At 37.3% G+C, this 26,165-nt stretch overlaps 1 protein-coding gene across 12 annotated transcripts in view; it reads right to left on the bottom strand.

Annotated features, from left to right (window-relative positions):
- Positions 1–5,457: 5,457 nt before the first annotated feature.
- Positions 5,458–26,165, bottom strand: part of LOC127966884 (cAMP-specific 3',5'-cyclic phosphodiesterase 4D) — a 222,559-nt gene continuing 201,851 nt past the window's right edge. For 11 of the 12 annotated variants that reach the window (XM_052568210.1, XM_052568212.1, XM_052568211.1 and 8 more), the window contains 10 exons: positions 24,547–24,659; positions 15,426–15,519; positions 15,148–15,323; positions 14,691–14,789; positions 14,274–14,438; positions 13,743–13,842; positions 12,226–12,380; positions 12,018–12,140; positions 11,014–11,196; positions 5,458–9,789 (listed from right to left, as the gene is read on the bottom strand). In XM_052568210.1, coding sequence (XP_052424170.1) covers positions 9,334–9,789; positions 11,014–11,196; positions 12,018–12,140; positions 12,226–12,380; positions 13,743–13,842; positions 14,274–14,438; positions 14,691–14,789; positions 15,148–15,323; positions 15,426–15,519; positions 24,547–24,659 — 1,664 coding nt within the window. In that variant the 3' untranslated portion in view covers positions 5,458–9,333. Of the gene's footprint in view, positions 9,790–11,013; positions 11,197–12,017; positions 12,141–12,225; positions 12,381–13,742; positions 13,843–14,273; positions 14,439–14,690; positions 14,790–15,147; positions 15,324–15,425; positions 15,520–16,271; positions 16,756–24,546; positions 24,660–26,165 lie in introns of those variants that run through there. The other variant, XM_052568223.1, reaches the window with a different exon arrangement.

Below are 26,165 nucleotides of genomic sequence, written 5' to 3'. Positions count from 1 at the left end.
TGTAGTGTAGAAGTAACGCTAGCCAGTCCCTCCAGAAAAATGCGGATTTTTTTTGTGATTGTTGCGGGCAAAAATCCTTGATTATGCGGCCGGTTTTCTTAAAAAATGCGATGGAATATGCGGGATAGTTTTGCAATCTTATGCGATGAAATTGCGGGAACTTGCAAAAACTGCGGTTTGATGAAAAAGAGAAAAAAATGTGACCCCCCCCCCCCTCCCCCAACACCCTGTTCTCACTAGGCTACTACCTTACTGTAAAGAGTCATTTCTTATGACTTCCTATGATAAGCAAGCATACTAAATCACAGAATATTTAAGTTCTCATTCCGTTTTATTTCAGACCTTAATTAACACATGGCTCAAACTTACAAAACATTGAGTCAAACAAGTTCTCTAGCTTTACAAAAGGAATATTCCACTACTTCTGTAAAAATGAATACAAATAAAATATACACACAAATACACAAATGCTGTTTTACAGGAATTGCAAAGTTGAATCTCTTATTGCAACGTAAATTATTTTACATACTACTAATATACTTACAACTGTAAGGTTTTGGTACTATTCTGTAACAAAAAAAGTACAATCTTACAACTGTAGAGGTGCATCAACTTCTGAATGAAACTACAACAGTCCACTGTGAAAATGAAAGCTAACTGTGTAGCCTTTAACACTGGCCTATCATTCGCCCATCCTCATCCCTCTCTCAAAATAATTTGCCCCACTGAGAATGATTTGCGTCCTTCACCCTGGTTTCACAGCGGGCTTCACAGATGATGTTCACGTCGTGCAATTACGTCACTTCATAAGGTTCCCATTGGGAAATAATGGCGATTTACTTGTGTGAAGTAAACGCAACTTTTTTCCACTTTCTGCTAAGATATATGTGACATTTTTTGCAACGAAAATTTATTATTATTATGAAATCCTGCTACCTCCGCATATTTTTCTTCCTGAAATTGGGATTTTATGCGGCGAAAAAATGCGACCCCCGCATAAATATGCGGCCCTTGGCTGATTATGCATTAAATCACGCTATCGCATAATCGCGTTTTTCTGGAGGGACTGGCTAGCGTGCTGTTTGAGGTCCAAAAAGTTCCAAAGGCATCGAGAGATCTGGTATTTTTTATGTTGTTTGACTAAACTTTTATTATATTACAGTACTTATTTTTTAACACATAGAGTGCCTTAAAAATAATTATCTCAACACTGGTAATAGGTATTCATATTTTCTCATTCTCTGAATTATCATTATAAAAATAACAAGTCAGAAATGAATTCAAATATAATTATATTTTAAATGTGACGCATATATATATATATATATATATATATATATATATATATATATATATATATATATATATATATAAATTCTTTTTTTTTTTTTTTACAATAGCGACAGTGTTTACAACAGCAAGACCACTTTAGCCTGTAAACTGAATAATATTTATCTGGAATTAAATGTAAAAATATCAATGTCAATATAAAATGCATAATATATCTGACATCAAAGTGCAGTGTGAAGGATATGAATAACAAATTTAGCCTGTAATTTGTTTACATTGCAATGGTGTTCAATTTTAGACAACAACTACAACAGTAATAATAATATTAATCACTATATTCCAGTGTATCGTTATTTTATTTTTGTATCAATATTTAAGGTGGACTTATTGATTGGGTGCAAGAGTAGTAGTGATGGATGAATGATTCGTTCGTGAACCGGATACCACTAAACTGCAGTGTTTTGAAATTTTACAACAGACACGAAAGAGAAAACAATGCTGAATAAAGTCGTAGTTTTTGCTATTTTTGGACCAAAATTTATTTTCGATGCTTCAAAAAATTCTAACTGACCCTCTGATGTCAGTCACATGGGCTACTTTGATGATGTTTTTATGACCTTTCTGGACATGGACAGTAGGGCCATCACTTTTTATTCGATATTGGAATATGCGTTCGAACATGATGTGAAATATCCATAATCGAACTATAAATAAAATTTCCGGTTTTTAAAATGCCATGTGTAGCGCATTTTTTTACAGTCTATGATTAGACCTTTTTTTTATTATTATTCTTTGCCACTTATCCAGTAGGGGGCACTCTAGACGTATTGTAGCGTAGACTCATGACCAATTCAAGCGAATAATAACTAGTAGCACGGCACGTCTGTGCTCAGAACTAGAGACGCTCCCGCAAAAATATGTTATTTCCTCCCGCTCCCGCCCGCAAACAATCAAGTTTCGTCCCGCTCCCGCCTGCAAAATCCCGCTGGTAAACGTATAGTAGTTTTTTTTTTTTTTTATACATTACATATTCTGCCTGCTACTCTGTTATTTTTTTCACCTGCTGAATATAATATAATAAAGAAACGGAAAATAAATGTTTCGTTTTATTTGCGTTTAATTAAATGGATGAACATAAACAAGGAACTTAGAACATAGAAATAAAGTAAAAAAGTAAGAAAAAAGTAAGAAAAATATACTGTTGAGAGCTTCAGTTTGATCTGTCTCTACTCCAGTATGCGACCGCAAAATACTGAAAGCCCTCTCCGATGGTGCACTGGCTGGAATGCAAAGTACATGGCGTGTTACTTTGCTTAATCTTGGAAATTCGTCTTTTCCACCACTGGAGGACATCATCCGGTCTGTGTGCTTCTAATCCATCCAATTTGACCTTTAAATATCTCAGATAGATAACAAGGCGTATTGTTGGATGGAAGCAGTGAGACAAAATACTATCCCATTATTTTCAGTGACTGTCTGCTTCGCGGCGCATATTAAAACATATTAAAATGATTTTTAACACTTGCTTTGTTGCTTCCATTGAAGAAGGAATTTAGCTGTTGCTGCGTGGTGCAGTTAACATCTAACACATTACACTATCAGCGCAGCGGGAGACATTCAAACTAATATCACGTAATTTACGTCTCTATGATTGATTGATGTACCAGAAGAGAGGCTAGTCTCCCCTGCGAAGTTTCATTTCTCAACACTCCTCAGCGCTGAAAGTAAACACTCGATGCTGATTGGCTGATTGTGCTTGAGTAGGTACACGTGCGTCGCTAGGCCATTTTTGACTACTCAGCCCCCCTAAATTTTTTCGATTAGCTCCATAAACTGTACACTAATTCGTGAACGCCTAGTCGATCGTTTCTTCCCTGTCCTCCAGCATGTTCTTCAATCAGGAGACTGAGAAACAAAGGATGAGTACATTTAACGATAGATTGTTATAATATCTGCATCTGTGCAGTTCTTTATCATGAATACAGTTGAAAATGAACACACATAAACACACTTTATAAATTGATCATGCCATTTTTATTTTAAAAATACTTTAAATATAAAACATATCACAATGCATGTGGCAAAGAGGTTTGTATAGGCTACTTGAGCTAAAGAAAGAGGGTTGTACTAGAAATGTGAACAAAAAGTAAAATTTCGTGTTTGTACAGTAAACTGGTGTTTTAGGTTTGTATTTGGCTTACTCAGTACTCAAATGTTTTACCTATCTATGCAATACAGTGGAATAATGCAATAAGTTTAGTATAAACCCTACCTTATTAGTCAAACATTTTGTATTTTATTTATATATTTATTGTTATTTTTCTATTATTATTATACCCTCATTGGGCCTGAGTCCCCCTAAAATGAAAATCGCCCCTGAGTAGGCATCTTGATAATTATATACAATACAACGTTAAAATACGTGTCTTTATATTCCCTTAGAGGTAATCTTAAATTGGTATGTTTGTGTTTTATTGCACACAATACGTCACGACGATAATTCTGGACGAGTCTAACTTAGACCTACGTTTTTAAAAGCATACTGTATTAAAGTTACAGTAAGCAACAAATGGTCTATTCACTTCAAATTAACACTTTTATCTCAGAAGATGAAGGAATATTTGATCCCTCATAATGATTTCTCCACTTTAATGGTTAGTTTAATGGCGTTGTTTGGGCTTCACTGCCACCTACCGGAAGTAAAGGGTAAAGACAAGCATGACAAAGCACATTCATTTCTAAAGAGATGCTCCCCTTTGATTTCTATCAGTTTGGTAAAGCTCGTTTTGAGTCGATTCATTCCGTTGAGAAGCAAACACACAAACAAAACCGAAACAATTTTTATTTATTTAGCTCAATCCGACTGTTGCATCCTTATTCTACATATAAAAAAAAGATTCTCACGTTTTCAGTGCTTCAGCAGCATTATTTCAGGATGTAGTCAGCAGTGAAATAAATCAATCGTAATGTGGCTTCATTTTCGAAGACAATCGTTGTTTTGAGCTAATACAGATTTTAAAGAGATTTATGAGTGGATCTTATAATCTATATTACAAAATGTTTGATCGGTGAATAACTCCGCATACATTTTTATGTTCGCTTTTATATCAGTGGTTTACACTGAACTTGTTTTTTCAAACGCGTTATTTTACCATACCAGCATATTTTCGACAATAGCGGAGTCTGATTTTAAGGTTTATTTCTTTGTAGCAGTGTCTATAGGGAGTTTAGGCAGAACCACGATTACCATGGTAAATGTTTATAAGGTAAGCCCCCCCCCCCCATTTTACCATTCAAAGATGAACGATAGCAAGCATACAGTGGTTTTATACCCACGTGATGTCCGTGCATACATTGTAAGAGTACTAAACATGCCACTATTATTGCCACAGTATTACCTTTATCACAGAGAAGACACGATGTAATTTATTTATTGATATAAATATAAAACCACGCATATATATTTATAGATATGCGCTTATAATAATAATAAGAGATTATCAACGAACTGATTAATTTTAGATGGGGACATAAATTGAAACTTAAATTTATAAAACATAAATTGAAAAGATTATAAATCTCAAAAATAATATTTACTATTACTTTTTATCAGTCGCTTGGAAACGAAGTAGTTACTCTGTGTGGCCACAAGGTGGAGGCAGATCTACAGTTTTACTTTATATTCAACTGAAGGCGCTGATGTTCTTTTTCAGATAATTTTGCATTATAAAGGATATAATATTGACTATTTAGTTAGATTTTAGATCCATTAAAACTGTCCAGTTTATATTACTAAAAATACATTCGCATGACTGATTTCACACGTTAATTTCAGCTCGGTTCCTACGGTCCGTGTTTGATGCAGAATATTTAATCTATTTATTTATCATTTATATTATATTGTAAAAATAAAATGTTCAGTATATAAAATAGTACCAGTGTATTTGATGCAACAGCCTCTTCTGAACGAAAACTAGAGCAAACCTCGATAGTGACGCATGTTGTTCGCTGCGCGTCCACTAGATGGCGCAGAAACCTCGAAGACTTCACAAGACTTTCGCTTTGGCTCATCAGGATATTGAGCAACCAAAGCAAATCATGTTCTTCAGCTTACCAAGACATCTCAAGCTTAACATCTGCGACAGATACAAACAAACAACACACGTGTGGAATCAACCCATGCTTTTATTTCATTTGTTGCATATAAAATGTTTTTTTCTGTCTTTTTTCTTGTTTATGGACTTGAAACTGATGGGAGATGGATCTACAGTACCAGCAAAAGACTGTAAGAGACTGAAAGAAGTGTTTCAGTTTTTAATCAGCAGAACTTATCAAATGTTATCCTTTTAATGAAACTGAAAAAATAGCAGTAATTAATAATAATAGCCACGATTGGCTTTGGTCCAGGGCTGCTAAAATCTACAGTATGCGTGTCAAAGTATGCTCATCTAACATCTGAAACTCTAGGACTCGTTCAGTTTAGTGCACAAGCACATCTACAAGGCTGGATGAGATGAAGGTAGCAGATGGTACCTGAACGAAGTTAAAGAACAGCATGAAAGTAAAAGATCACAAGCAGCCAAGCACCTCTAGGGCAAACCGATCCGTCCTGGGACTATTGCAGCCGCGGTGCCACTTTTTTTGGACCTACAAATGAAAAGAAGTAACCCAAGGCATCCTAAGCTTTAGCTTTAAATGCGGCGCATAAGATGCCCTGATACCCTGGCAGCAGACATCGTTCTTTGAAACACGTAAAGAGACCAAACAGACACAAACAGAGTTTTTAAGTTAAGGCACAGCCCTGGGGCCAAACGCCAGCGTGACTCGTCTCTAATGGTTTGGCTTTCCCCAGATCTCCAGAAACACGTTTGAAGGTGACCTTCTCGTTTTTATACAGAATATTATCATCATCGTCGTCATTTTTTTGTTTTTACATTGGATATTATTTATAATAATAAACATTCTCTCAACAAGAGTTTACCAAATACAGCAACTCCATCCGGGATGAAGTTTAGAATCTGTCATCATTTACAACAAACATTACAATATATACAGCAAAATAAATACATTGTTGTAAACAGCGGGGGAAAAAACACAAACAAACAAAAAATATAGAGATATATAACAAAAAAAATAATCAGGTAAGGTCATCTGGTGAGGAAAGAATATCATGGCACAAACTTAAATAACAGAATCAGTTCAACTCGAGCCAGGTTTCAAGTTTCTGTGAGCGTATTATATTAACTACAGACTTTAAAAAGTTTGTTCTATGTACACGACCAAAAACAGGAGGCCAGTAACTTACAAGTCCACACGCTCGATGCTACAGGTGATGGTCTACAGTACTGCTTTCAAACAGAAGCCAAACAATAAATTAAAACCATATACAGATATAAATAAGTCCTTATTAAAAGCCACGTGTCACATAGTGCGTGTCCGGAGCGCGAGGGAAGTTTGGGCATGAAATGGAAATGTGGATTGTGACGCTTAACTGCATCTAGCCCTAAGAGGAGATCTCTGATCTAATGAATGAGGACGGATGGGGAAACAGGGGATTTTGAAAGGCATTGCATGACAAACACTCTCCGACTGTAGAATACGCATGCACAGGATGGATGTGGTTTCTGGGAGTTTTAGTTTCAGGCGCTCAGCGTGTGAGATCCAGCAGGTGAAAACTAAACAAGGCAAAAGGAAAGAAAATCAGTCTCACACGCTATAAAAAAATCTTCATAATGGAAGTGCTGCAGATAAATGGCTGAATGTTTTTTTGTCAGTCTGAGCAGTTAAACAAACATCAATAATAAAGTTCTTAAAAGCCCTATGTTTGGTTACACATTACTTGATGCCTGTAATGTATATGAATATTTTAATAATTCATATTATTTGCATTAATATGTGTCATTATATATATATATATATATATATATATATATATATATTAGGGGTGTAACGGTTCACAAAATTCACGGTTCGGTTCGATACGATACACTGATGTCACGGTTCGGTTCGATACGTTTTAGATACAGCAAAATGTAAAAACATCTCAACTTTTCAGAATGCCGCAAGCGCACCGCGGGTCATGTGACAAGAACCAACCAATCAGCTTCATCCTTTCCCGTAACAAGGTTGAGAGCTCAGCCAAGATGAAGGAACAGCTGATCGTAGTTGTATATGGATTGAAATTTTGAAATAAATTTAGTAGCAGAACTACTGCAAGCGATTTTTAGAGCTGCAAATCCATTTATCCTTCGCTGAAATTTCCGCGTCTCATGGAGAGAGCACGTCATTGTTGCTTAGCAAAGACAGACGCCTCATGAGCGCTTCTGCCCGAGCGCTTTGGAAAGGAGGAGAAAGACGTGCTTAGCGTTTTCCACGCGTTTTTAGGAGCGATATGTGACCTAAGGCGCTCGCTCACTCAGCACGCGCTGAAGGCTCGTTGCAAAATGTCTAATGCATTTAACAGACCAGAAATATAAGATCCTAAAATAACCAACAGGTCTGGTGTTTGGGTTGGATTCCCTGTAAGCTATAGTTTCTAAATGCTGCAGGGATAGTTTGCTGCGTGCATGTTTCTCCTTTTTTTCGTCTTTTCCCAGATAGTACTGACGCATATATCCCAGATATTCCCGCTGGTGTTTTTTTTTTTTTTTTTTTTTTATTCCCGCTGGTGTACCCTGTCATGTTGCAGATGCGACATACCGTTGTTTTTTTATCCACCACTCTCTTGCCATCACCATTATAGCTTAAAGGGAATCCAAAGTGCACCCAAACACCAGACCTGTTGGTTATTGGGGGATCTTCTCATTTCTAGTCTGTTAAACGCATTGGCTATTTTGCAACGAGCCTTCAGCGCGTACTGAGTGAGCGAGCGCCTGCTGAGTAGCCTAACATAAACATATAAGATGGTGTTTTTTTCTTCTTCGGGAGTGTCAGGGGCGTTGCCTGTTACGTTGTTTGGGTTATTGGGCTACCTTGTTGAACGCATATCATTATATTTCTATCTCTCTCTTTTTTTTTTTTTTTTTTCAAATATAATTCATTACTCCAACGAACCGTTCGGTATACATAATGCGTACCGCGTACCGAACCGAAAGCGTCGTACCGAACGGTTCAATACGAATACGCGTATCGTTACACCCCTAATATATATATATATATATATATGAGACTTAGTGTATTAATATTAATTAGGTGCTTGTAATGTTAATACTTTAAAGTTATATTTTACATATTTTATACATATATATATATATATATTTTTTTTTTTACAGGCTTCAAGTGCAGTGTTGCTGAAATAACTGCTCCAAAACAAGGCAGAAATAAATCAGATATGAATTGAACGCACATAAATCATCTGTAGGTGTATTAAGAGGCTCGTTGGAGGTAAAGTGTTTGACGAAGTAAAAGAGACAAAGATGTAAGGACTGCTTCAGAAAGGACGGTGTGGGACAGCAGTGATGTGAATACGGTGGCGAACGCACAACCCATGTCACGTACTCGCAAGTTACTCTTCACGCGGAGTTTCCTCAAAAACGCACAGCTGCTGTTTTGTTATTTAAAAAGTAATTATGTAAAAAATCTGTGTATACCGTACAAAATCATCGAAGAGGCCATGACAGCTCTTGGCTGTTTTTGTCTTTTGTGAAATTTTTCTCGGTCAAAAGTTTAGGAAGACTTCAAACGTAGAAAAGAAGGTCTCTTTGAATCCCCGCTGGCGTCTCCTCTGATTGCTTTGTGCGGAGAATTTCCTCTCTGTCACTGTCCACAGAGAACCACCGAGGACGAGGAGGAGGAGGTAAACAAACCAAGCTTGAAAAAACAGAGGACTAAATATTATTCCTGAGTGCAAATAAAACGACAACCTACTGAAGTCTTAGTGTCCTCTCGTCTCCAGGCAGCTCGTAGAGAGACGGAAAAGAGAAAGAGAGCGAGAGAGGAGCGGCCGAGGTCTCGGAGTGCAACGTGCGCTTTGGAACTCAATTTCATTGTCTATTATTAAATATTTGTGTCGCGGCAGCTAGTTTGGGCCGTCCAGACGTGCTGCTACGTGTCTGCTGACTGCTCCTCCTCGTCTTCCTCATCGTCCTCCTCCACCATGCTGGGTTCTGTGGAAACCTCCTCCGATATTCCCTCCTCCGCTTCTGGAATCTCAGTGGATTCCGAGTCCTGTGTGATGAGAGTTTTGGAATCACTACAGCTGTTGTCGTCCTCTTCTTCTTCATCCTCCTCCTCCTCTTCCTCGGCCTGGCTGCCGCTGTCTTTCTCCGTGTCTGATTCTCCGTCCTCCTCCAGCGTCAGTTCGAACTGGAACTTGTCTGCTCCGGCGGAGCGGCTGCCGTCCTCGGATTGGTCGGGAGCGGGAGACGGGCTCTGTGGGATGGTGCTCTGGTACCACTCTCTGTTGTCCTCTAATGTGTCCAGGATGTCCTGGGCGTCCGGGTGGACGAGGTCGGCCCACGTCTCCCACAGCGGGTGCACGATGTAGTCAATGAAGCCCACCTGGAGACAGAGATGGCCGTGAGAATTACACTTACACTGATTCAATTTGATTCATATTTCCATAGCATTAATTGCTATTTAAAGTTTACATTTTTAATTTCATTTCATTTCATATATATATATATATATATATATATATATATATACATACATACATACATACATACATACATTATATGTGTATGTGTGTGTGAGATGTGATCTGGGAAAACTTCAGGAGATTTGAAAAAGGAATGTCAATTTTTGGTCAAACTTAAGTTTTCATTCAATTATTACTCTTTAACATCTTGTCTATTATCTCTGAAAATGCAGTTGTTTAGTCTCTCTCTCTCTCTCTCTCTCTCTCGTGTTAAGAATGTGCTTCAGAGGTGTGCAGTATCAAAATAAACCACCTACCATTTATAATAAAAGGTGTTCACTATGTCTTGCAAAGTTGATTAGTTTTTATTGTAAATATGGTGAGATGGAACAAGAGTCTGAAGTAGCTGCTCACTTAATGTTGCTCATCTCAGTCTGCTCAATCGTGGTGATGTCAGTGCTCTAAAGGAGGTTATAATGGACTATTTCACACCAAGAGATAAAGGATCTGATGAAGTCACTAAAGAGGAGGAGTCCAATGACTACACTATTCGTGCTGTCTAAACATTCAAGGGTTGATCAGATAAACGAGGGAGAACTGTCCTCTTCAGGGTAACGTTAGTCTATTTGTGTACTGATGTAGTATAGCGCTCCTGACAGATGGCTCATTAAACCAGTGAAGTGAAAGTCAAACCAGTCTCACTTTAAACCCGTTTTCCTCAAAATTACATTCCTGAAAATCATAGCAATCAGTCAACTTCAAATAGCCTTAACTTGTGTTACGTTCAAGCTATGGACAAAATAATGGCAGCTTTGGAAAGGGTTTTCACATGGCATCAAACCTAAAAATGTGTAAATTTCACCATGTTTTGGGTTTTCCTAGATTGCATCATTTACACACACACACACATATATTCAACAAAAAATTAAGTCTAAAGTATAGAACAAAATTACTAAAACTTCAACTACAAATTTAAAATAATTTGTAGTTCTGTCTGTTGATTTCATAATGGTTTATAAGATTTAACAATTTCATAGAAAAAAAAATGTCTTTTCTTTTTCACTTTATCTTACAGTTAACCATTTTCTTTTGGACTCATAGTAGGGTAGAAGGAAGAAACACAGATCCAGAAGTGATGAAGCTACCTGAGACTTCTCTACAGAGGCGTTGTGTTTGTCACACATGGGGCTGATCTCCATCCCTCGCTCCCGCTCTCGGTCGCCCTGACTGAAGAACTCCTCCATGATGCGGTCCGTCCACTGTTTGTACAGCTGCAGGGGTTTGGTGGGGTTACTGAGGTCCGCACAGTGCACCATGTTCTGAAGCACCTGAGGAACATCAAGAAATACTGTATAATGTGTCCGATGCAGCTGAGAATAAGATATTATATAATTAAAACAAATTCATAAGCTATTAAAATGTAAATCTACTTTTAAAATGTTAAACTTACCATTAGATGTTATGGAAATTCTATGAATTAACAAGTTATAATTTCAGCTGAATGTATAATTTAAATATTGTAATATATGTCAGCTATAGCAGAGTAAATTACTATATTTACAAATAAGTCTCATAATAATAAAAAAAAGATGAATGCCTCATTAGATAGTTATTGAAGTACTATGAATTTCCAATTTACATATTGTAAAATGAGTCAGATGCAGCTGAAAAAAACATCTTATATTTACAACAAATCAGAATCATAACAAAAAATAAAATAATAAAAAAGACCCATTAGATAGTTATTGAAGTTCCAAGAATTTGTAGTTTCTGCTTAAGTTAAATAATAAAATCACAAAAGTTAAACACTTAATATCTCATTAGATTCAAGTTTATGAATTTAATTGATTCTTAATTGACCATTTAATGAATGTAAAGTTTCAAATAGCTTTTTACATTTTACATTTACAAACAATTACAACAATTGTTTAAAAAAAATAAGTCGAGTTGAAATTATTTCTGATAAATATGACATAAAATCCCACTATGCAGTTTTGGAAGTTTGACTGTGTATGTACCCCACTGGTCAACCAATCACAAAGTCCTGCTCTGAATTCATGCCATTGGCTGAGCCAGAAGTGGCTATGTTAAACAAACTCAGCAGTGTTTTGATAGAGCCAGAGTTTACAGGAAGTCAAAAAAGACTCACTTGTATCCTGTCGGAGTAGTTATCCAAGAGCAAGACTCCAGAACTGGTGACCTTCTTGGTCTCGACCATGGTCTTCAGATCGGCCAGCAGGTTCATGTGTTTGGACATATCAGTCGCCAAGACCTGGGAGAAACGTGCGAGAAAAACCTTGAGCCAGAATTCAGATGGAGCCTCATCAAAGCTTAAACGTCATCTGAGCGGGACGTACGATGTCGATGACCATCTTGCGCAGCGATTGTCTCTGTTTCTTGTTCAGGTTCTGGAAGATGTCACAGTTCTCCTCCTGCAGCAGTTTGAAGCCCACCGCCAGATGATGGTTTTCCAGCACCGACGAGTCATTGTACATGAGGGCCAACTCCGAGTCTGCACACATGAAGAAAACACAGCAAACTCTGTGACCTTGTGCTAATCTGTAGACGAGCGTGACAAACAGCTGTGTCAACACTGTCTGTGTGAGATTACAGCCTGACGCAGGAGAGACGGACACACACAATCCCATGAGGCCTGAGCAGCGTTTCTCTGTCCTAACGGCGCATCAGTGCTGCTTATGTCAAAATAAAGTTATGTAACAGACAGATGTGTGCTGATGGGATTGAGTGATCTGCTCCAAACCGTTCGGTCCATTACCATGCAAACCTCATGAGATGCCATTCAGGGCATTATTACATATACTTATTCATCAAATGGACAGTACTTGTTCTCAATGCTGATTGGTCAAATTGGTAGAGCACTGCGTTAGCAGCGCAGAAGGTCGTGGGTTCAAATCCCAGGGAACACACATACTGTTAAAAAAAATTTGTATCCTGAATGCACTAAGTCGCTTTGGATAAATGTGTCTGCTAAATGACTAAATGTTAATGTAAAATATAATGTCATTATTCTAAGTAACGATTAACCTTAGCTTTTAGGGGAACTTTTAGAGGAAGAATAACTTGTGCTCTTATGCGTCTATATTTTAAATGATTATTTAGGTAATAAATAAAACATACCTTATGGCTTAATTACAAGTAGTCACTATAAACTTTATACCTAATAAAACTTTTTTGTTTTTTGTTTTGTGGACCAAATTGAAATTTACAAAATTACATTATTATAGTTATACATTTAAGTAATTGGATTATTATATTTAGAAATGGAAGTAATCAGACTATATTTAGAAATGTACATAATTACATAATTATGTTTAGACTTTTAAGATAAAGAGTTTATTATATTTATACATTTAAATAGTTAGGTTATTATATTCTCAGATTTAAATAGATTACAGAAATGTAAATAGATGATTATATTTAGACATAAAATTTTATTATTGTATTTATTATTTTAAATAATTAGATAAATCTCTTTATATCTATGTACAAATATAATTATTATTTTTAGACATTTATAACTGAGATTATTGTATTTATACATTTAAATTATATATATTTTGTCCAGTTATATTTGCAAATTTAATTATTTAAGATTGTTATAATGATATTATTATATGTATGAATTTAAATAATGATATTATAATATTTATCAAATTAAAATAGATAATTAAACCTTTAAAATGCACACTAAACGCATGAAACACTGCTTAAAAATCTGCTTAAAAACTTTATTATTGTTGTTGTTGTTATTTTTAATAATCCATATAATCCAATAAGAAGCAATCAAACACATCAAATGCTCACTTGTTTGGATCTGGTTCGAATAAACCATATATTCATACAGCACACTTACTGGTGTTAATAAGGAACTGGTTGGAGACACCCGGGTGGTCCACATCATGAATAGCACTGGCGAAAATGGCAGCGAGGATTTCAAGGTCCGTGAAAACCGCCTGAAAGAGAACAACATGTGGATGTACGGTGAATGAGAGCAGACATTATCTTCACCACATAACCTTTTTAGAAATCCAGCAAGTAGCACACAAGGTCAAATCAAATCTGAACGTAAGGGCTCACGTACAACACTTTTCACCTTTAATCAGCTTATAATGTTAGTCGAGGCCAGTTGCACCCAAAAAAAGAAAAAAATCATAATTTAGTTGTTGCTTGTCCATTTTCTGCCCTCTATACAGTATATAAACACCCTCTGTTATGGTCGAACCTTAACGCATGTGAAATGACCAACAAACACCCAGTTGTTGAATGATGAATAGGTCGATGTGGGCAGCAGACATTCTCAGCTGAGATGTTTTCCAAAGGACCCCGAGTTTCTATAAATGTTCTCATCTCTTTTGAAAACAGCAAGGAAAGCCTCATCCCTCACCTCCAGAGCAGGCGTGGAGAGCAGCACGTGTGTGGACTGGGTGACGTCAGCAGCGTGAATGTTATTGTGATACGCAACATCGGCATGATAATGGTCTTCTAAGGTCATCAGGTACGTTATGAAAGTGTCCAAGGGAATTTTAAATGTTTTGAGTAAATCCCTTTCCTGTGGGAGAGAAAAACAGAGAGATGAATAAAGTGTCCATTTCTGATAACAAGCAACACATTTAACATCATGACACAGGTTTTGACGGGGTCCTATAAAGTAGGCTGTGGTATTACTGGTTAATGCAATTATTCCCAGTCCATGTGACCGGTTACATCAGAGGTGAAGAAAGTTATGAAAACAAACACTGATGAATTGTGCACCAGAAGACATTTATTAGCAAAGTAAATAAAGGTGAATGTTTGGTCTCACCTGAAATATAGTGTACATCATCACCGTTAAAGGCCTGTTGCCTGAAAACTCTGTGACTTTAAAAACATTAAGGCCCCATTTGTTTATGTCCTCCAGTTCCTGAAACAGAGCAGGGAATCATTAGACAGTGTTGTGTGTGATGCCGCTGAATTAAATGACTAGTGATGCAATCAGCCATTTTTGGCCAAAATGGTAATTGAACCAAAGTGTTAAAAACCAATCTGGTGGACAGGCTTCCTGGTGAACAGCATGGAAACACATGCTGCTCCAAGCTGCTCTTTTCAGCAGGGTATGTAATCTTTCCAATCACACGTCATCTACCTACGTCATTGCACAAAAAGCACCTTTCATCAAGGTCTACAAGAGTCTCCCATCAGGTCCAATCAGTATTCAGTAGAGATGGTCTGGTTCAGTGTTTGAAGCAGCTCTCCAGCTCAAATAGGGTCACGCCGCTCACCTTGGATAAGGAGTCTTCTGTATCCGTCTTGACCCCGAAGCGAGGGATGTTGGAATTGGTCAGGCTGGTGCTGTGCATGAGTTTTTTCACTCCGCTGATCTGACACATGGGCTTTTTCTTCTTGTCTTTCTCCTTCTGAGTCTGTGGGGAGGGCATTTCCACATCGTGCTGTTTGTCTGGAGAAACAATGGAAAAGTGTGAACGTGAGAGCCAGAGCTCCAAACCTCACCCTTACACTCACAAGTCAAAAGCATTGTGTTTTGTGACTGATGGTTTACCTAAAAATGTGTTGGAGATGAACTCTGAGACCTGGTTACCAGATCTGCTCATCTCAGACAGGTGCGTTAACTCCCTGTTCAACATCCGCTTGAACTGCACAGAGAGAGAGAGAGAGAGAGAGATCTATCAATCAACTGAACTTTAAAAACAATCGGCTGTAACCTTCGATTTCTAATCAGTGTGACAAACAGACCCCCTCGAACCATTCAAATAAAAACAGAGCAGATCTAAAAATAGCCACTTCTAGAAATCAGGCACATTTCAAGTCCACATTTTCATTAAGTCTCATCATGAATAATTAAGATTTAAAACAGATAATAATTATAATTTAAGGATAAACATGGATAAAGTTGTATGTATGAAAATTATTATTATACATGAAAATGGCCTTAATTTAGAATTCATTTTTTCAGATTTACATAAAGGAGGGCAAACCTTTAAGTCACATTAATTTGCCAGACCTAAAAATATTTTCTTGTCTTGCATAAGAAAATGCACTGATTTACAACAACACACCATTAACACTGAAAATATCTGTGTATGGCAGAAACACTTCAAAACTGACCAAATAAAACACACAGTGCACAGAAACTGTCCTGTTTGGTTTGTTGCATAAAATATTAATCTCTGCTAACTTGCATATAATTTACATGTGGTGTACCACACATTATTTGAATACATCAATTCATGACGACACAAAGCCCTCAATAAATGAAGATAAGTAAATATATAGAGGTCAAAACTGATTGTTTGCATGTTGATACCTCACAGCCTCTATTTGTCCTAAATAAGGATCCCTGTTCACCCAAGACTAGAGATAGAGAAATCAGCTTCATGATCCATACCTTTATATATCCCCATGAGACGGAGCGTAAATAATTAGCTTCAGGCATCTTCGTAAATGCTCCAAAACACACAAAGGAAGAAACAAACCACTTCCAAATTACTTCAGACAATGCCACATGAATGTTTCTGTGGTCTCAGTCTAAAAAGCGTGGAGGTGCGGAGGCTGGCAGTCATGGCTTCTGAGCTGCGAGAAAGATGCTGGGCTGCTCAACATCTTCCGAATATGGGACTGCTCGTGCCCCTCCCCACAGCCAATCACGGCTCATTCCGGAGAGGGAGAGCTGGGATGATGGAGGATGCAGGCCTTGGTTTTCACAGCTCACCTTGTACCTGCTATAATCATACGGCAGAGGTGACTCATGAGCGGCTCCTGGTGGGGTCTATCTGTTGACATTATCTCATCAAGTATTGATAGAACAATATAATTCGGATGATACTTTGGCAATGACTGATCAGAAGCAGGAGCTTCCTCTCGCGTCATTTCTAACATCAATATCCGCAATGTCGAGGGATAAATAAACAATTTCTGTTTTCAAACCTTGCACCCTGAGTCATAATTGTATAGTGGTGTTTCAATAACAATTTATATATATATATATTATATATTATATATATTTTTTGGATTATATATTTATAATTATTTCATGATACTTCTTTCAAATATTGCAATACAATAAACTAAATAAAATTAAATTGATAATGTATACAGTATAATAAATGTACACAATAAAATATATAACATTTAATATAAAAAAAAACATTTCTGGGTTAAATTTCTAGAAAAATTTTTTATATATATATATATATATATATATATATATATATTAAAAAAAATTTAATATATTAAATTAAAAGTAAACAAACTAAACAAAAAATAAAATGGATTAAACTGGATTTTATACATAATATAATATACATAAAATATATTTTAAAAATCTGGATAGAATTTCTATAAAATAAAATAAAATGTTATTATCTCAAATAATACTTAATGCTCAATGATTTATTTGATATAAAATAATATTTAATGCTCAATGATTTATTTGATAAGGCTACAGGCCTCTTTTCTCATCGACATTGGCCACTGAAAAAAATGCCACTGTAGAATGTCATAAAGAGGTTTAAAATTCATTTCAAAACCATAGAGAGTCAAAAAGAGGAAGTAGTTAAACGTCTCAGACTGAAAAACAAACTCCTGTTAGAGTGTAAATATTGACCTAGGTGAATCCACTTCCATTCTCGAATCAAAGGCTAATCAGAAATAAAACCAACATGTCTGGAACAATACGCCAGCATTCATATGGAGATATCGACCCCCATGCAAGCATAACACGAGGCTTTCATGTGGCCAGTGATGTTTCTCATTTGAAAAACAAATGATAGATCAGGGGCTCTTTTATGAAAGCAATAGCCATTGGCTGGATTTGTTTGTGGTTGATTTGAATATGAACCTGAAGCCTTTACCACACAACAATGATACTACATTATAAGGAGAAGTATGAAGCCTCTGCGGTGGGGTTTCACGTCAAAGCATTTCTTTAATGCAAAGCAACACATTATGTGGTTCATCATAAACAAGGAAATTAAGCTTGAGAGAATCGCTGTGTATGCCAATTTATCAAGAACTTCTACTGACCTACTATTACCTACTGAACAATGCTCAAAAATAAGAACAAAACCCAGCCTTTATAATCATTATGTCCTCTCTCATCTGATTAAAAAAAAAAAAAACATTTTAGAGACATTTTGCTGCATAAATGCATGTCTGATGCTGCATATAAAATCTGGAGAATAAAAAAAACAAAAATCCATATTTCAGTTTTTTTTTTTTTTTCGTTTAGTTTTTTACAATGATATGTAATTGGTAAACAATGAAGAGACTGTCAAAAATTAAAATTGGTAAACAATGAAGAGACTGTCAAAAATTAAAAAAGTTATTGGTATTTTTTTAAATCTTAGCTGACAAGTTATTTTGGTTTGCTTTATGCTTATTTGTTTGTATTCTGATTAGTTGTGTTGTTATTGTGATCGTTGTGATTTACTATGTGAGTGTGAGAAGCCGTTTCCTAATTTGTTTTTGCACTGATGTTAGATGTTTTATTTTGAAAAAAAAACAAGTAAATACAAAATAATGAAAATAAATAAATAATAATAATAATCTTTATTAATAAATAATCTAATATCTTCACCAAAAAATATTCATTAAATAATAATAAGTCAATAAAAAAAATTATCAAAAGAAATAATTATGTAACTTCACATAGAAAACATTTTTGGATTGTTTTCAGAAAAATTACTTTTTTTAATATATATATTGCAATATCATACTGGTCTAATAACCCACCACTAGTCTTGCTGAAGAGTGAGCTGTAATAAACGTACATGAAACAAGATCCTACACTACAGTGGATTATGATTAATTATAGACTAGCGCTAACCAGTGGCGGCTCCAGACAATTTTGATTGGGGGGGCAATGGGGGGGTCCTGGTCTTTTCAAGGGGGGTCTCATGAAAACCAACAAAAAATACAGTGGACATGGCTAATAACTGCATATTTCTGCTACTAAACAACAAAAACACCTTTGCAATGTATCAAATGACAGGCTGCATTTTTTATTCATATCCTTCACACTGCACTTTCATGTCAGGTATATTATGCATTTTTATTGACATTGATATTTTTACAATTATTTCCAGATAGATATTATTGAGTTTACAGGCTAAAGTGGTCTCGCTGTTGTAAACACTGTTGCTTTTGTAGAAAAAATATTTGCATTACATTTAAAATATAATTATATTTTAATTCATTTCTGAATTGTTTTTATTTTTATAATGATAATTCAGAGAATGAGAAAATCTGAATAAACCTTACCAGTGTTGTGATAATTATTTTTACGTGTTAAAAATAAATAAGTACTGTAATATAATAAAAGTTTATTCAAATAACATAAAAAAGACCAGACCCCTCGATGCCTGTGAAACTTTTCTCCCTCAAACAGCACGCTAGTGTTACTTCTACACTACAGGCTTCACACAGCAATATAAACAACGTATCTGCATGTTCTCACATCACATCGTTCTTGTAAAATAATAATAAGTAAATAAACACCAAAATCACTTCGCTGAGAATGAAACACCACTTACCAGCTGCCACGATGTTGAAAATATCCTCTAGCAATTAAAAAATGCGCGTGCAGCATGAGGAATCTTCCCGGTTGGATGAGGTCGTAGTCAGGTGAACGGTCATCATGTTGGTCATTTTATTTACGGCTAAATTATTATTAATAAATTGTACTAATATTATGATTGGGCGTGGGCAGGCATTCACAAAAGTTTATGTTATTACAAAAAAAAATTGAGGAAATTTTGCTTTGACAAAAGGGCACTTAAGGGGCAAAGGAGCAGTGTGCTCAAGTGAACCGGTTCTTTCGGACAATTGGATCAAATAAACCAGCTGAAAAAAAAATGGTTCACCGGTTCTTTTGCGCTCGATGTAATGCCGTCATTGGCGATGATTGCCCTTCATTCAAGCCTTTGGTTTACCCGCGCTTATAACATTAGCAAAGGACCAGTTCAGAATCAATCACCAAAAGAATCAGTTCGGTTCAGATGCGCTCTGTGTCAGTCTGCTTCGCGCTGAATCACGCATGCGCAGTTATCATCAGCTCATCGGTTCTCGAATCGGACGCGTCCGACAGAAACGGTTCTCGATTCAGTGTATGAATAAATGTCGAAATATTTTTTATTATTGTTCTGCGTAGTTTGAAGAGAAACATTTTTGGATCTTTATCCCGAATATATATATTTTTTAATCAGGAAGAGGCTGGGGGGTCAAATGGGGGGTCAAGGCATTTTTTGGCAGGGTCTTGAGACCCCCCAAGACCCCCCCTGGCGCCGCCGGTGGCGCTAACTACAGGCAGTGTGGTCGCGCCATAGGAAGAATCTGGTACAGGTTGAGGCCGGTTTCATGCTGATGGAAGCAAGGGGGAAAACCTCCTACCACACCCCAAAATCTCATGCTCGTCATCAGAAAGGCAAAGCTATTTCTGGAGATCTAATTATCGCCACGTCAAGTTTTATTGGGAATATGCACACACTCATGATAACACATAATTCCAAACACATCTGACAGATACTAAATGCATCCTGGAACTGGATGAACCAACAGTTTAAGTGCACAAAAGATGCAGGAATTAAAAATTTGTGGCACATTATGTGTCTGTGTTGCTCATATGAAGGCCGTTTGTTCTCTCTGGCGAGGGGAACAGAGCTCTGTGGTTTTCTGTGAAGTAGTCTGGTGAATTCTGGCTGGATCTGAGGCCTCGTGTGGCTTTGATTAAAGCCGTCGGCGGACTCTTTGAGTATCGTTCAATGTTTCGTGCTTTGCGGCTGCTGCTTCAGAGAGGACCAATGGGATGCCAAAGGCTTCACCACAGCGCGCGTGCAGGATCCAAATCATTCAAGAAAACCACTGGCCACAGATACCCCTCATCCCATTCGCCGGACCCCCTCCATAACCCACATGTCTCATTTTCCTTCTGTCTTTCTTCCCTTGGGCTCTGGCAGGGCTCTGTGGGGTGCTGTTTCAGGAGTTTCATGGAGGGGAAGTGGGATACTCTGGTAAATCCAGATCTGTTGTAATGGGAAGTCTTTAACTTGGTACCATATAGAAAGAGAAACAGCTAAGATAACAGCTTTCTAGATAAGCTTGAGATAAAGAACTAAAATTACAAAAAAATGTAATCTAAAAAAGATACTTTTATTTCTGAAATAAAAATGTGTATCTCATTAATAGGGCATTACAGTGTAATCTACACAATACTGCTTAAAAGCGTCATAACTTCATTAATACAATTATTTACATACATTATATATTATCAATATATTTAGTATAATATATATATACATAAATGTGAGTGAGTGTTATCAGATCACCCCTTTCTCCTTAGTAGTTTTAACACAAAATATACATGAGCGAACATCTCAACCCTCATGTAATCGTTGAATCACTCTTTTGATCATGGAAAGATGTCATTAAAACATCTTGTAAACAAAATGTCACGTAGCATTTCATTCACCTCAGGTAAGTCATCAGTGTCCACAGCGCGGTATTTGCTTGAGAAATGAAGTCTAGAGAAGAGCATTTCGCTAAATATTAGACTATACTTCATTCTTTTTACTTTACCTGTTAGTGATGTCTTATTTATTTAATGTATGTGTTTAAATAAATATTTAATGAAAGAAGTTATGACTTGAAGAGTTATAATCCAGGTAATTTTTGATTTCCCATCTGTGTGGCTCTTTAAATTAGTCATCAAACAGTCATCAGCAACCATTAGTTCAGTAAAATTGAGCATCAGAATGGACAAATTTGGAAGCTAAGATTATTCAGTTCTAAAGTGCTATCCATATGTGGATCAACATAGGCTACATTTATCAATGCACATGTTTCACAGTGTCGCATGTCAAGTCATTGAAGTTGTGATTGTAAGTTACAGACTGCAACTAACAATCACAACTTACTTGTGCTGTTACTCTTTTCAAGCCGAATTTCACAAAATTGGTCAGCTCCCGACAGCATCAGGTGTTTTATTAATGGTGTGTAGAATCATTTATTTATTACAATTAATGTTATCGATTAGATATTATAATATTTAGGCTATAATACTATAAATCTGGTTGGTTTGTATTGGTGACGCAATATGTAAATGATATGCGTGCGGCCCGCGGGACTTGCACTTGGACCATAGTGCGGCCCAGTGAAAAAAAAGGTTGAGAACCACTGGTTTAAATCCATAAAATACTCAAAATCTGAACCTTTAGTTGACGGCTTATAGGATAATTTAGTTGCTGATGATTGATTTATTGTTTTCATACTCATAGGGGATGAGTCTGAATCTTTATGTCTCTAAATAAATACTGATAGCAGTAAAAGAGTCTGTCAAACGGTACATTCTACAATTATTCTATGTTAAAGACCCAGTGTATGTTATGCAATAAAGCAGCCAGAGATCAGAGAACACAATCATTTGCATTTGTTACAGAACGCAGAGCAACGTCTTCATTTGCATCTTTTCGCATTGTATTATGATGATCAGGTGTGTGAGGTGTTTCACACTGAATCACCGGACCAATCAGAAGCCAGCCCTCCTTCACGGCCCCTCAGTCTCTCCTGCCTGTTTTATGGTTTGTTTTTGAATGTACTGAGCATGCTCCTGAATCACCGGCATAGGCCTGCCACGCTGCATACTGATGAACAGAATACCTACAGTACACACACACAGCAACAACATGCCCTCCCCGTCACAGCGCAGACAAACAGGCTTGTGCAGGATCATGCTTGCAGTCGCCATGGCGACGCAGACAAATTGAGCCCTGCAGTGGGCTGAGAGACAGCGCAGACGATGCACACGCACTACACTGGGCACAAAGGCATCCAGCCGAAAGGTTAATGAGGTCCGCTAGCAAACATTACAGCATCATAGCAGCTCTCTTCCTAAACACCTGAAATGGTTAGGCACATTGTGATAGATATGAGGACACTGATGCAGTTATGTCATTAGCATGACTCTGTTAAAACCCTCCCATATGCTGTCGGGACGCTGTGATGTCATGCCTGGGCTAGTTTAGACACGCAGCATCTCATTCTATATCAGCAGTGAGACACTATATACAAGCATGTTCACTTCTGCACGTATGAATGAGGAGAGTGTGTCGTTACTTTACTAATTGATCAGATGCAGAATTTTCACCTGTTGGAGATTAAAAATGTCCACAGATGAACAATGAATGAGGGAACTTGTATTTACAGAAGAAACTTGAAGGTGGACTGTTCTGTCAGAAGCACAACAACTGAAGTCAACAGCCAGTTTCTGACCTAAAACCAGTTCTACAAAGACTGTTTCCTGCCTATTCAGCAATAAAGTCTGATGATATGGTGAGGTTACGTAATCAGCATCACTGTAAACAGTTTGCATAATCCCCGCAGATTGTAAGAAATTATAATAGTTAGCAGGAAAAATGTGGATATTTCTATTTAAACATTGTCTAATATGGGATGTTGCAACAAACATGTTTACATTTCATAGTTTGATGGTGTTGGATTTAACAAAATACATATACAAAAAAAAAATTGTATGAATACACTTGTATGAATGTATTTTGACAAGGACCATTAATAATGTCCATACTTGCACATCCCTGACTCTTGATATGTCATACACTTTACATTATATTATACTTGGGGTTAGTTTTGTATTAAACTTTATTTGTGCTATAGCCATGAATGCAACCTCAAATGTGACCCTGGAGCACAAAACCAGTCTTAAGTCGCTGGGGTATATTTTAGCAATAGCCAAAAATCATTAGGATATTAAATAAAGATCATGTTCCATGAATATATTTTGTCCATTTCCTACCGTAAATACATCAAAACGTAATTTTTGATTAGTAATATTAGCACATCCAAACACACCTCATGTTTTCGTTTTAAAACATTTTAAGATCCAGTTTGTGGAACAACTATTCAAACTACCAAAATCCGACAGAAGACATTCAAGGTTACATGACAGCGAGTATTATATCACCTAGTTCCAATGTGAAATATGATTCATGACCTTGACCACTCCTCTCGGACCCGCACCAAACGCATAAACCAAAACAAGACCTCTATCCCATATTTCCCTAACCCCCCTCCACAAAAAAAAAAAAAATGACAGTGAAGCTTTGCTGGAGCCTGCAGTCCTGGGCACAGCGGCATGCTACATTAAAAGATGCCTGTGTAGTCATCAGCAATGCTAAACATGATCCCCAGCAATCTGACCTCCCTCCCACAGACCCACGATTCCAACAACAACGATGCTTCAGTCTGACTAAAGGTCTTCCAGCATGGGCTAGACAAGCACACATGCATGCATAAACATCAGCTGTTCTACTCACACAGTGGGGCAACAAACATTTGGTGTTTCGTCGGTTATGCTGAAGCAGGATGTGTGATGGACAACCCTGACTCACAATCCCGCACGTACATGACTCGTGTGTGTATCTCCCTGCAAGTGCACCCCCCTGGGGCAGCCATCTTGGCTCTATCGCTACCTGATAACGTCTCCCGTCTGTGAGCCAACAGCCGTGCCAAATCACACCAATTACCTGAGCTCCCCCGGGCAGCGGCGGTAATGACATTAAGTCAAGGGGAAGCCCTTCGTTCTTAGGTGCGATGTGAGCTCCTGAGTGGAAAATAGCATGTGTTAGGTGGGAAGTTAAACGGTGACTCACCTTGTTGGAGGCCATCTCGCTGACGGAGTGTCGGGTCTGCAGGGTCTCCAGCTGGTCCAGGCACCAGTCCAGCTCCTCCAGGGTCTCGGTGGCCAGTTTCTGGTAGGCCTCCTCTGGAGGGAGACAGGGAAGGGGATGGTCAGTTTTGAGGCGTTTGACCGGGCTAGCCGAGGCTTCCCGGACATCGTCCACGTCGAACACAGCCATGCTGGGATGCCCAGGGTGGACACATGGGTGACTCTTCATGCTGTGCTGAAAAGATCAGGGCTAAAGGATCAAGTACGAGCTGTTCGTCGTCCTCTGAAAACTCCAGAGTCAGTTAATGCAATAAAACAGTCACACCGCTGTCAGTCCAGCCGTGCAGGGCTCCTGATGAAGAGCGCACCAGAGCCCCATGCTCCTAGAAAAAAAACACACACACACATACGACAGGGATTCCCTTTTAAATCCGCTTCTACTGATTCCCAGCGGGTTGCTTTAACAATCCCATGTCCGTACGCTGGTTTAGAATCAGTCTCCTCCACAGGTCCATGAACTTCTGAGGATGTCTTATAGCTGACGCTCTGTCTCACAACAAAAGAGAGAAAACGCACAGGGTCTCCTCAGCACCTCCTACTGGCTTTAACCCCCCCCCCCCCCCCCCCCTCCAGACAGAGACTCCTGTATGAAGCGGGCTCTTGCCCAGTGTTCCTGGAGAGCTCGGGCAGCAGCGATATCCAGAGTCGTAAAAAAGAGCTTGCACAAGCAACACAGTGAGAGAGCAGTGCGCCTCCTCAGCTACACAGACATGACATAGAAGGCATTGCTTTACACAAACACGAGCGGCTTCCTGTGAAACCACAAACCTACAGAGCTGGAGAGCACGACGCAGCGAGAGACGCAAGATCTGGACCGGAGCGCTGGAGCAGGAGCCCGGCTTCCCTGGAGACTCACTGCTGTCAGCAAAATGGGGCCAGATCTCTGTTACAAATGTGTATTAAAAATGCATGCTGCAGTTCTTTCTTATGTGTGACATGGCTCGGGACTAGAGTTTCACAACATCTGAAAGGAAGATCAAATTTACCACAACATGGGTTAGCTTATTGTACATAAAATTTATAATAATGCCTAATTAATTTAAATGTATGTTGTAAATTGTATTTATTTACATGTATATTAAGAATTATGATAGCTTTAATTATTGATATACATTTTTAAAATGTTTAGATAATATATAATAATTAATAATAAAGAAAATATTAAAATATTAATGTTTTATATATAAAATATAAATTAGCCAACTATTGCCAAATATAAAATAAATAAATATATACTTGATTAATCATGATTAATCACATCCTAAAGTTTAATCACATATATCAATAATATATGTGTGTGTGCTGTGTATATTTATATCTATATTTAAATACACACAAACACACACACATATCTATGTATATAGAAATATATGTTATATATCATTATATATAAATCAGATATAAATGAAAATATATATACACATGTAAATATTTCTTATATATATATATATATTAGTGCGGTCAATTGGTTAAAAAATTAATTAAAAAAAGTATCACTTTTTTTCTGAATTTAATCATGATTAATCCCACTTAACATTAAAG

Source organism: Carassius gibelio, chromosome B10, assembly GCF_023724105.1.
Source record: "Carassius gibelio isolate Cgi1373 ecotype wild population from Czech Republic chromosome B10, carGib1.2-hapl.c, whole genome shotgun sequence".
NCBI classification, from domain to species: domain Eukaryota; kingdom Metazoa; phylum Chordata; class Actinopteri; order Cypriniformes; family Cyprinidae; genus Carassius; species Carassius gibelio.
This window is presented reverse-complemented; position numbering and strand designations above follow the sequence as displayed.